This window comes from Meriones unguiculatus, chromosome 3, assembly GCF_030254825.1.
Source record: "Meriones unguiculatus strain TT.TT164.6M chromosome 3, Bangor_MerUng_6.1, whole genome shotgun sequence".
NCBI classification, from domain to species: Eukaryota; Metazoa; Chordata; class Mammalia; order Rodentia; family Muridae; genus Meriones; species Meriones unguiculatus.
The window spans coordinates 38430589-38443517 of record NC_083351.1 but is presented as its reverse complement, the minus strand read 5'-3'; the positions used below and the strand labels follow the sequence as shown (position 1 = coordinate 38443517).

The following is a 12929-nucleotide window of genomic DNA, read 5'->3' as shown; positions in this document are numbered from 1 at the left end:
ATAAATAAGCAAATAAAATTTCACAGAACTAATGAACCTTGGTTTTAAGATGGAAATGATACAATACAACACACATCATTAAATTTTCAGAGCACTAGGGATAAGCAGAGCACAAAGGTCCCCAGGAGGTAAAGGCCTGTTCAAAGAGGTGAGTTTAGCTTCTGAAAGAGGAACACAAAGAGCAGGAAGGCAGTCACTCCGGAAAGCCAGTTCCAGGGAACTCAACACCTGGTGAAACTACAGTGAGGGTTTTATGCACATGGCTACTTAACCCTTTACTTCTGGATGCTAACCAGCAAAACGGTGGAGGAAATAAGAACTGAGGAAGACCAGATATCTGCAAAATGTCGCAGCTCCTATTCCTATGTAGGAATACGTGGGGAAGTCCCTGGGCAGCAGTTATGCAAGAGACAGAGTCCCACTAGAACTGGAGGTGACTGGCTTAAGGACGGAGCTTCCAAAATGAAGACTGGAACAGATATATCCACACATGAAAATGTTATCAACAGTAATGTGATAAGACATGTGGAGCATTTTAACAAAACTCAAAGACACACAGACAGAAAATCAGGTAATTAAAAATAGGTTGTTATTAACTTCAAAAAAAAAAAAAACAACAAAGGGCTGGTCTGAGTTTTACTATTTGTCTTGGCAGAAAATAATGTCCTTATTATCAAAATAATGATACTGAGTACTACCTGAACCAAGGACTGTGTGTATGCAATTAAAAAGGAGAAAGGAGGCAGGAGAACAAAGTGGAAAGAGCTCCACCCACATGGTGGGGGTGAGGAGATGGCATCCAAACCACCAGCTACATGGGCTGCTCATAACAACTAGGTAACACAGGAAAGGAGCCAAGGGCCTCACAATGGATTCTTCCAGACGGGTCTGGAAGATAGGGAACTGTGGGTTTCTGTCTCTTAACTGTAGTGTACTTTTAAAAATATTAATGAATATAATCTTTCAAGATTACCATTTATTTACTTATTTAGTGTGGGTGTGCCTGAGCGCTACTGCACACGTGTCGAAAGCAAAGGACAGCTAGTTCTCTCCTTCCACTGTGTGGGTCCTGGGGCTGGAACTTGCGCTGTCAGGTTTGACAGCAAGCGTCTTTACCTGATGAACTATCTCAGGCCCTGAATACACTATTTTTTAAGGCTAGTTTAAAATAATTAGAAAAAATTTTAAACAACTAACATGAGGAATGTATTTCATAGAATTCTGCATCTGTCAAATATTAGATGTCAGTGTCTTATAAAACATATAAGTACACTATACATGAAGAACATACACAACAATTAATAAATATCAGCCCAAGGCACATGTAAAAAATATTTACACTTCAGAGCAATTTTTTTAAAAAAGGTTAAAACTACAAATAGCATTATGTCAGCCAACCAATTAATTAATACAATCTTGGGAAATACTATGAAATTTTTAAGGTTTTTAGAAAATGCATTGATTGTGAAAATATAAGTTAATATATTATTCCCGAAGGAAAATTAGGTAACGTGAACTGTAACTAGGCAGTTCCTGGTAAAACAGTAACAAATACACAAAAGAAATCAATTAGGAAGGAATAAGCTGAGGACCTTGACTCCAACACCTACAATTCCTAACCAGGCTGACTTGATGAGATGGAGACCAAACATGGGTGCACTAAAAATCCTGCCCTTGCCTCTGGCAATGAGTGTAAACAGGCATGAGAGTAAAGGCATGAGTGAAACAGGAATGCACTTTGGTTGTGCTTGGGTCTCATCATACACCTTTTGGAGTGAGCACTTTAGATACAGGCTTATCGTCCTGACTATAAGCACAATTCTCTCAAAGCCGTCTTCTATTGACTCACCAAACACAGCAGCCTTACCTGGACAGTGCGTCCTGCATTGATGTGCTCTTCATGCAACTTGTCCCACATTCTGCACCGCTGATACTATTAAAAAAGAAGTGAACAGGGACAGTGCTGAGTTGTTATGTCACGAGCCATGTCCAGTTACCACAAAGACCTTAGCGACTTTTGTAATGATAGTTAAGTTTCTGAGAGCTTTCAACACTACATTTTAATATTTAGAAATAATAAAAATAATGAAATATCATCAGGCCAAATTATTATTTTTTTTGGCCAAATAAACTTTTAGTCTCCCTACAAACTCTCTGGGAATGGAAAATACAGAGAATGGGGATATAAAAGAAGCTGGAAGATGAACAGCATTCCTTACATTTCCTTATTATGTATGCAGAATTGTAAGTGTTTGATATTAGTGATATTAAATGTTAAAAACCAGGATCAGAACTTTAAACAAAATCAAAAAGTCCCAAAAGCATGCAGAAAGAAAAAAGATGCTTGAAGTGCAAAGGAACAGACAAGAGTGACAGATAAACACCACAAGCCAGAAAACAATGGACATACAAGTCACAGAGAAGAGACACAGCTCAACTAGAACTCCTGTCCAGCTGGGTGAAGGAGAGGTATACACACACACACACACACAGCTGCCAGCCTCCATCACTAGAGCACTGACACTGTTAAATGCTGATGGTACTTGGCAGAACTCTGATTTTCCACAAAGGAATGAAGAATATGGGGAAATGGTAAATGCACAGATAAATACCAACTTTTTAATAATTTATAAACTGGCAGGATGGTTCATCAGATGAGTGCCAGGCCTACCTACTGAAGTACCATCTCCAGGACCAACTCCTAACTCCCCCAGGTTGTCCTCTGACCTCCATATGCCAACATGGTACGTGTGTCTGTGCTCATACACAAACACACACACACACACACACACACACACACACACACACACACAGAAACAGGCATGAAGCCACAAGCACATATACACGCGTGACAAGTATGTACATTCTGAACCTCGAGGTAGCTGCTAAAAATTAATCCACACAGATGTTATCAACCTTAGTGGTGAAGGGCCCTCTCTGAGACTAGAAAGAAGGTGACGATCTCATCTTACAGGTCCTAGTCAGTATCGCACTGGATACTCTCTTCAGCACTGTAGGGTAAAACAAGGAGACAGAGAAAGGTAAGAAAGGATGAAGCTGTCTTGACAGGTGCTATGACTGACGACACAGAAAATACTAAACAGTCTCCAGAAAGCTACACAGCATTAGCAGGTGGGCCAGCAGTGCAGGGCTGTAAAGTGACGATTCCTCACATAACAAGATAATAGCTAATCCAAAGCACAGGTAAGGGTAACTGCCTCACCTTCACTACCAAATGTTAAAAACACAAAACCTGCAACAAAGATGAAGGGCAACGGAATGTTCTAAATCTAATACTAGAAATTACTGACGGGCAGTACCTCCTGGGTAAGCTAGTTCACTAATTACACACTCTGCTTCTGAGTATCCCCCTTGTGCTTAAGGATTTTCCGAGTGTGTGTGTGTGTGTGTGTGTGTGTGTGTGTGAGTGTTGTGCATACATGCTCACCTCTGTTTGAGGGTACTTGTCAGGAGGTGTGAATGTGTAGACACAAGTGTGTAGAGCCCAAATATCAACACCAGCCTTTACGTCTACCTCAGCTATTCTCCGCATTATTTACAATTGGGGGTTCTCACTGAACTTGGAGCTTCCTGACTTAGCTAGTCTGGCTAGCCAGCTTGCCCTGGTGGGGGCCTAGTTTATGTCAAGTTGACACAAGCTGGAGTCATCTGAGAGGAGGGGACATCAACTGGAAAAAAAAACCAAAAACCTTCCTATGAACCTAAGATCAGACTCTAGGAAAGCCTATAGAGCTCTTTCATAATTGGTGACAAATTATGTCACCATTGTGGGTGGTGCTACCCCTGGACTGGTGGTCCTGGGTATTTAAAGAAAGGAGGTAAAGTTAACCAGTAAGCAGCACCCCTCCATGGCTTCTGCATCAGCTCTTGCCTCCAGGTTCCTGTGCTGCTTGAGTTCCTGCTCTGGCTTCCTCAGTGATGGACTGTGACCCAGAAGTATGAGATAAAATAAACCCTTTCTTCCCACTTGCTTTTGGTCATGGTTTTTATCATAGCAATAGAAACCCCAACTAAAACTTGTTGGAGATGCCATCTCTTTCTCTCCAAGTTTTCAGATTGCAAGCAGACCACTGTACCTGCTTAGCTTTTATGTGGGTTCTGGAGCCCCAACTCCAGTCCTCATGCTTCTTTGGCTCTCCAATCCCAACATATGATATCTTACCCCTTACAATCATTTCATGCAATTATAATTTCACCACCATAATTGTCTGGAAACACAGACATGGGCAGCTTTGCTCCAAATAGTCAAAACACTGCCATTAAATATATAAACGCTAAGATCTGCTGCGGAGTGCTGGGTCAAGACGGTGTGTTTATATCTGAAGTCATGGTGTCAATCAGAACACACTCTACAGGAAGTACCTGAGCTGGGACTGGAACAAAAAACAAAGCCTGACTGGTGGCAGCTGGTATGGTGCCTGTCATTACGGACCTAAGACAGAAAGTAAACTGTGCCTTCTACATCCTCTACCTTCTTTACAGAGGAGCTCATCTTCAAAACACAACAGTGCTAATAAGATCATTAGGAGGAAATAAATCCAGGTATGGTGGAACAGGCCTGCAATCTCAGCTAACCAGGCAGCTCAGGCAGGAGGATTACCTGACATCCAAAAGTCCAGGACCAGTTTGGGCAACATAGGGAGACACTATCTCAACAGATTTAGGAAGACAGCTCACAGGTGCACTGTGTTCCTAGCATCCAAGAGGCTGTGTGCTATCATCAGCAAATCCAACCTCTCCTCCCTAAAACAGAAGGGAAGAGTAACCTGTTCTATTCAGATCCACAGGCACAAGAAAATGGGATCGCACTAACCAAGAAACCCTGCAAACACTTGTGTTTATTTATGAAGAACTGGGAAAATTCCTAATATTTGCAAATACTGACCTATTTTTTCACAAAGAATATATATATTTAAAAGACTAGAGCTATAAATATTAATGTAACTCTTGCGAGTAGTCTTTACTAGATTAGTAGAGATGTGGACTGTGAGAGCTTAGAAAACTGGAGGCCCTAACCCTTTTCTGTTCAGCACCTTCACAGATGACTTCAAAACAAAGAACACACAACTATCCAATTTGTAGGCCAGCTGGGGCTGCATAGTGAAACCTTGTCCTCCACATCCATAGTGTGGCATGTGTGTCCACATACATACACACAAATAAACAAATAGAAAACAAAACAACAATAATACATGACCCATAAAGATAATGTAAGACTAAGTGCTATGACATATAAAGACCTGTAACAATTCTCAATAATGGATAACAGTGGCCTTTCCTACTGCTGTTATTTGCCCACTTGGCAAAAAAGGCTATAGAAGAGATTGCAAAATGGCATTATCTGTTACTACAGTAATTAAAAAAAAGAATAAAATAATTCAGGTTGCTATTGTTTACTATTCAATTTTATGTGAAATTAGAATATAATATGAAAATCTGTTATCCCAGATATTTGGTGAGGTGGGAAAGAAATAGGATGACTTAATAATATGTGTGAAAAACATGAGAAGAAGCAACATTTAAGCTTGTGGTTAAGTTTGGGTCACTGGCAAGCATCTCTGAACCACTGGCTTTTACATACAGGAGACAGTAGGAGAGGCAGTGAACTCAGGCAAAACCACTACATTGTGTTTTGGTTTGCAAAATGAACTTTAAAGTGGCTCCAACAACAAACGTAGACCGCAGTGAGGAGTGTGGCTACCCTCCCAGGGTGGCTCAGTGTGGACACTTACACGGTCAAGTGCCCAGCCTCTGCTCTCAATAAGGCCTTGATCTGTCCCCTAACCAACAGGGTGGGCTACATTTGTAGGCACAGCAGGATGACACAGACAGAGCAATAGAGGAAAGGGGTGGTTTCCTTACACGTATATTTTTTAAAGTAGGAAAATATTTCTGAAAGTTCCCAAATTTCTACCAGGCTTTTGATCAAGACAGAACAGCTCCCTGATAACCAAACACGGACAGGAGCTGAACCATCACATTCATCAGACCCAGTATCATTCACGCTGCCTCAAGTTGGTAAAGAAGATGGTCACAGGATGAGGAGGGCATTCATTGTGATTACAAAGCAATAAACAAATATGAACAAATACATAAATGCCAAGTGGGCCTGCTTCTCTCATTTGGAACTGCCAGGCTCAAGCTGCTTGCTGCCTGTCTAGACCATGTCACCCATTTTGCACAGTCATGCAATGCCTCTCACCAGTTTTGGATTATTTCCTATCTTGTTTCCTTAACCGAAGTGCAAACTTCTTGAGAAGTGAAAATCTATTTCTACATGTCATTCAATGCTAACAGTCTAAGAAACAGCAAATGCCAAACACCAATAAATACTTACGGAAAGCTAATATTTATTTCCTGTAATAAATAATCTTGTTTCTCATTAAACCTGGCAGATTAAATACAAATATTCATCTCTGATCTTTCCCAAAATCTTATGAAAGAACAATAAAGAATGTTAAGAGGTGAAAATTCACAAGAGCAATGAGAACACAATAGAAGACACCAACAGACAAGAGCTTTTAAGCAAACCTCAGAAGCTGGGATGAATATAGACACAGTGCAATGGATTCAGCAGAGCAGCCTCCGGGGAGAGAAGCCTGGAGGCCACAGCACCCCGCACTCCAGGAAGACTGATGTCCAGAGCTGCTAGTTACAGGTGACCAGTTAGAAAGTGAGGTGGGGAAAAAGCAGATTGGTGGAAGCTGCAAGTAGTCCCTACATGCTCAAGCAACTGCCCTACGCCATGACCACAGAAGGCAGTCCACTCTGCAGGGGCCAAGTAGGGAAGCCAGGGTCCTGGACTCCAGGCCTAATAGGGGCAAAGATGAGACAGCCTGGACCTGGGCCTCTGAGTGGTGGTGAGCCTGTCATCGTCCTTGCTCGCCTTCCTTCTCTTAGGGCAGACGGATGGTCACGAATGTCGAGTGCACCCTACTTCTTAGTCCCTACTTCATCCCTGCCCCAGTATCACCTCTGATAAAATAACTCCAACAGGTACACTAAAGCTGAAACACAATGTTACATCTGTGAACAGGGTTGTGTCAGATAATGTGTTTAAATATGAGGTGATGACATTACAGCATACTGCAAGGAAGAGGCAAAGCTGGGGGATTTGAACAAAGAACAAAGCTTGAATGGAGGCAAATGATGGGGTGCATGTCATTAGCAGAATTCAGCGCCATACTTCCTCTACCTTCCTTACCGAGGAATTCACCTTCAAAATAGAAAAGTGCTAACAGGATCATTAGGAGGAAAATTAAGCTGGGAATGATGGAGCATGCCTGCAGGTAATGGACGGCTTCCATTACCGTGAGATGAGGCGGAGGCAAATCTAAGGCAAACAGACTCCACCTCATCTGATAAGCCACTTGGGGGTTTCTGCCACTTGCATCTTGGCCACAAACTAATTCATATAAATCCTGTATACATCCCACACAGTACGTTCCTCCTTAGAGCCCAACAATATGAACAAAGAAAATCGTGTTCCAAGCTGGGTTCTTGCAGTTCGTATTTACTGTTATACCTATGACAGTAAAAGAGAAAGCTGAAGGCTTCAAACCTCAGGGTCACATGTTAGCAGCACTTGTGCAACAGTGTGCCTCTGTGGGGCCTTCGGGGCATGGCCCAGGTGTCCACAGCACACTGCTCCCATTGTTTCCACTGCTGCAGGCTCACTCTGCTAACAGCCTGCCTTCAATTCCCCTCCAGTCTGGCCTTCTTCTTTCAAATTTATATTGGATGACTGATGGCCAGAATAATAAATATTTTATCTTTCTACACCTTTTCCTCAAGAAGAATATGCCTTTTTGAGAGTGAGGCGCATAAGACACCTGGAGCCTGAATTTAGGTCTTAACTATTCTGTACAATGAGCACTGCGCTTTTCAAGTGTGTTTCAAGCCATAGCCTAGCCACCAAAATGCACCATTCAAGCTTCTGCACACAAAGAGGTGCTTTCGTAAGCAAACTAAAAACACTGCAGACAGTGAAATGTTCGAGGATATTTAAAAAGGAGCATAGATCAATATGAGTTTACTTTCTTGGCTTTAGATATCATCATCTCTCCGTCCATTATAATTATCTGATAATGCCTAAAGGTTTCATAATAAACAACAGTGCTAAAAGAAACCTGTTCAAGCAGAGCAGGACCAATGGCACCAACTCCAGGATCATTTTCTTATAACACCTGCTACAACTCATCCAGTCAGTAATTCACCAGGTCCTGTTCCTGCCACCCTGCTGTGGGATCCTCGCTTTCCCTGTAGATAGGACTGAGCACACAAGGAGCTAAGATCAAAGGCCAGTGACAACAGGCATTTCCATACAAAAATAAGAAAGGCAAAGTAGGACAATAAAGAGGGGAAATGGCTTTAATAGCCCACAGACCTCTCATTTCTACCTCTCATAGAGTCAGTTCAGTCAGAGTACCTATGTCTTATCATCTTTGTAATGGAGAGATTGATACAGTTCAGAAGTCTGAAATGCACCTTATCAAATCTTTTACAGGCTTTTTAGCAATGTAACAATACAGAAGCAGAACTGTTTACTTTGGATTGCTCAACTCTAGGTAAAAGATTTGATAAGCTGTGTTTCTCTATCCCATTAAACAAAGAATGGGGACCTTTCACTTTTTTCTATTCTAAGAATAACCAGTTTACAAGCTACAGCTATCACTTATGCCTCAAACATAAAGAACAGAGAAAATTAAAGGGTGAAAAAACTACTAATCTTGAATTTTAGAAAAGACCGTTGGAGAAATAGTCATTGCAGTCATCTTAGAAATTAAGTTTTTGTGGTTTTTAAAGGCACTTAAGTATTAGAAAACTCAGTAGAAAAAAAGTGTTATTTTTAGTGAATACAATTTATATTGAAAGGCTTAATGACCACACTATCCACCCTAACCTGAAATAAAAACACCAGTGAAAAGAAGTGGAGGGGCACACAGCTCAGCGCTGACAGCAGACAGTAATCACTGTTTCAGTCAAGGTGAGTTCTCAGCCAATCTGGCTGCTGTAACCACCACAGGCCCACAGCCCAGACTGGCCAGCGTGGAGTCTATGCTGCTCTCTGAGCTGCCTCTTTCCCCAACCCACCTTGGCAGCACCTCCCAATGTGGGGCCTTTGTCAAAGAGAAGCGGTGAAGAAAGGAAAGTCCCTCACCTCACACAACTATTTCCATCCTTTACATGTGCACCTGAAGAGGATAGACGTTACAGATAGGCACAAGTTAAAACACTTGCCATGGGCTGAATGAGATGAAGGCAGGTCCATTAGCCTCAGCTCCCCACCTTCACAATATGGGGCACTATCAAACTGTTCCAATTTAATTACTACCTCAAACCTCCACATGTAAATTAAACTCTTAAATTAAACTCTTCTCCTATCTCCTTCAACATAATAAATGGAATGTATGAGAGTTAACTTGTACAACGTGACAACCAGATTAAAAGGTGAATGCTACATATCATCGGGTTGGAGGCGTCTTCCGAAGCCTCAGATCCTCTATTTATGTGAAATGCAAATAGCATGTAAGAACCCACCCAGGCGCCTGCTTCTGTAGTGGAAATGGAATGCTCACCTTCTCAATGTTTATCTGGTGTTTTCTCAACCTCTCCAGGTCAGTTGGGATCACTATCTTAGTGAATTTCTGGATAGCTGGCTCAAGTCGGCGTAGCTTCACCTTTTCTTCATCTTCAGACATCCTGAGGCCTATTGAACCACTTCCTCTTGCAGCAGATCTCTGCCCTCATACAGGAACACCTAAGAGGGAGCGTTGAAGAATACTTTTACAACAGATGCCATTCTCTTTAAAAACAGACAAATACAGGGCTGGAGAGGTAGCGGTTAGCAGCCCTGGCTGCTCTTTCAGAGGCTCTAGGTTCAGTTCCCAGCAGCCACATGATGGCTCACAACCATCAGTAACTCCAGTTCCAGGAGATCTGACACCATTTTCTGCTCCCTCTGGCACTGCACACATGGCGCACAGACATACATACAGGCCAATATTCATACACATAAAATAAAATGAAATAATTTAAAAGTCAACAAATATGTAATTACACTTTACAAATACATATTGATCCCCAAACTGAACTTGAATGCCTTTGTTTCTCCATAAAATGATGACTATTAAGATATTCTTTTCATGAAAGTTGTATCCAGTCACTTTTGAGTACTTTTCAAAGTGATTCATTTTCATAGCACAGGCAGGTGGGAGCTATGTAACTCTAGGTTGACCTGGAAACCCTGATCCCCCTGTGTCGATCTCCTAAGCTTGCTCTGGAATGTTCAGAAAATATGTATAAATGGAAGCCCACAAGACGGCTCAGTGGGTAAAAGAGCTTACCACCAAGCCTGAAGACCTGAGTTCCATATGGGACCTACATAATAGAAGGAAATTCACACGCACGCACGCACACACGCATACACACACACACAATAAAAATGAAATTTAAAAGCTTAAAGAAAATATAAAAATGAACAGAATAAAATAAAACTATTAATGATTTCCTCAACCTGAAATGTGTACTCTACATTTTGCTGGCTGTTTCCTGGGGTCTTTTACAATGTACAGTATGTGTGTAAACACTGTTAAAATTGAGGAGGATATATTTTGGGCATGGAATAGGCATCTTTTAAAAAACTGCCAAATAGCAAAACTCAAGGAAAAAATGATTCTTAATATTTTTGCTATGTTAAATGCTGTGTCCAATATCATAATGTAATTATGTAATTATATACTTGAAGTACACTGCAGAATACAGACTCCTCTCACTGAAAGTCTTTATCTCCTCCTTTTTTAAACAAAGTAATCAGCAGTGTATACTAAATGACCAGCAATAGAACTCCAATAAGAAGCATATTTACAATGCCAGGTCAGTGGGTAAAGGGGTTCGCTACCAAGATACAACCTGAGTTTGATCCCCGGTTCTGACATGGGAGAGCGCTGACTCCCACAAGTTTTCCTCTGACCTCCACATGCACAACAATAGCACATGCATGACACACACACAAATAATAAATAAATAAACTTTAAAATTGTTTTTAATGACCCAGATTCTCTGCAGATGTATAAAGATGTTTTTCTCTGTCACCAGGATTCTATAGCCGTACAGAAAGACCCAGCATATGCTTTTGGGGACAGGACAGAGGAGGTAGGGGCTGGAAGTGACCATGATAAAACCCCACACTGGCGTCAACCAGAAAAATTTTACTTACATCAATTTTATAAAATTGAGCTTGTAAAAGATCTTAGTAAGTATGTGCTCCCCTGCTGAACCAAACTTAAACACCACTTAAGTATATGATGCCTTGATCTCTTCCTTAGCCCAGTCAAACAACAATAAATTGAACCTACATTCCCATTGGGTTACGGCTTCTTAACCCAGGCCTCACAGAGAAACATCTTCATATACTGACTCTGTGAGACTGTGGCTCTTTAGGACTCATTGTTTTCAGATTCAGAGAGAGAGAGAGAGAGAGAGAGAGAGAGAGAGAAATATTAAGAACTGCTTTAAATAGGTTGTTTTTCTCCTTTCTTCCACAGTTGAGAATCTTGAAGAAATGGCTATTAAAACTACTTCCATTGCTCACTACTAAGAACTTGGTTCTTATGCCTAATACAAGCTCATGGGGAAAATTTCCACACACCAAGGACAGAATTAAAACTGAACCACAGAGCAGACAAGAACTAGAGGCATGTGAATAGAAGTGCAGTATCAAAAGAAATAGATTCAAACTAAACTAGAAAAATAATAATGGGCCTAGAGATGAGATCAAAAAGAAACATTAAATCTATTCTTAAATATACAAAGACATAAATAAAGAAATAAACTTTTCAAAAGGACATAAGGAATTGAGTTCTTTTTTTTTAATTAAAATAATGTTACAAAAGAGTTAACAGGTCAATTGGAATGTAAGGCAAATTAAAAAATCCTAAACTGAAAACCTTAAAAGATAAGATAAACAAAAAACCATGTATAGCTGGAGAGAGGGAGAGGACTATTGAAATGGAAGCTATCAAAACTTGGAGGATGACAAGATGAAGACTATAAATAAGAAAATAAAGGACATAAATTCATATGCTTAGTAACAAATAGAAAAGAATACAGAAAAGAATGAAAACAAATAATTCAAAGAAAAGGTGCTTGAGAAATAAGTCAAAAGATCTCAAGTTGAAAAAGCACATAAACCCTGCTAGCATAAATAAAAATAAACTCACCTAAGCACATGCTAGGAAACTGAAGAGCATCAAGGACAAAAGAAAAAGCAAACCAGAGATAACAGATAAATGAAAACAACAAAAGCAGCCAACTTTTCATCAAAGCAATATATCAAAAGATAGGAATGTCTTCAAAGTACTAAGGAGCTGGTGCGTACCCAAGTAAATTATCATCTACGGTAAAGTCAAAATAATTATTTTCAGACATGCAAGACTGAGTTTAACAAACTCCTCATTAAAAGAACTACTGAAAGGAGAGAGAGGGATGGAGCCAGGGAGGGAAAGAGAGTGAGAGAGCATGTGTGCATGTGTGCGTGTGTGTAATGTGTGGTGTATGGTACACCTCAGGATCCCCAGGGCCTGTTAAGGTATCTGGTAGGTACTGTGGTCAACAAAAATGCATTGAATTTACCGTTCTTCCTGTCAAACACAAAATATTGCAAAGGATTATAAAAAAACACTGTAATAATAAAAAGTAAAAGGATGAAATGAACATAATAACCTATTCTGGACTAAATGAGTGGATTTACTTTGAATAACATGATCAAGTATACAGAAAATGTTACCATGTAAATATTTTTATTACATACCTACTTTTAGTAGCATAACATTACACTGCATATGTTCTACAATCCAATCATCTATTGTTAGTATTTAAGTTAATCCCAATTTTCCACTATTATAAAC

At 40.4% G+C, this 12929-nt stretch overlaps 1 protein-coding gene across 3 annotated transcripts in view; it reads right to left on the bottom strand.

Annotated features, from left to right (window-relative positions):
- Nucleotides 1–12929, bottom strand: part of Stx17 (syntaxin 17) — a 51424-nt gene that overhangs the window by 35231 nt on the left and 3264 nt on the right. For all 3 annotated transcript variants that reach the window (XM_021652844.2, XM_021652845.2, XM_060379886.1), the window contains exons 2-3: nt 9600–9781; nt 1868–1933 (exon numbers count right to left, since the gene is read on the bottom strand). In XM_021652844.2, coding sequence (XP_021508519.1) covers nt 1868–1933; nt 9600–9722 — 189 coding nt within the window. In that variant the 5' untranslated portion in view covers nt 9723–9781. The remainder of the gene's footprint in view (nt 1–1867; nt 1934–9599; nt 9782–12929) is intronic.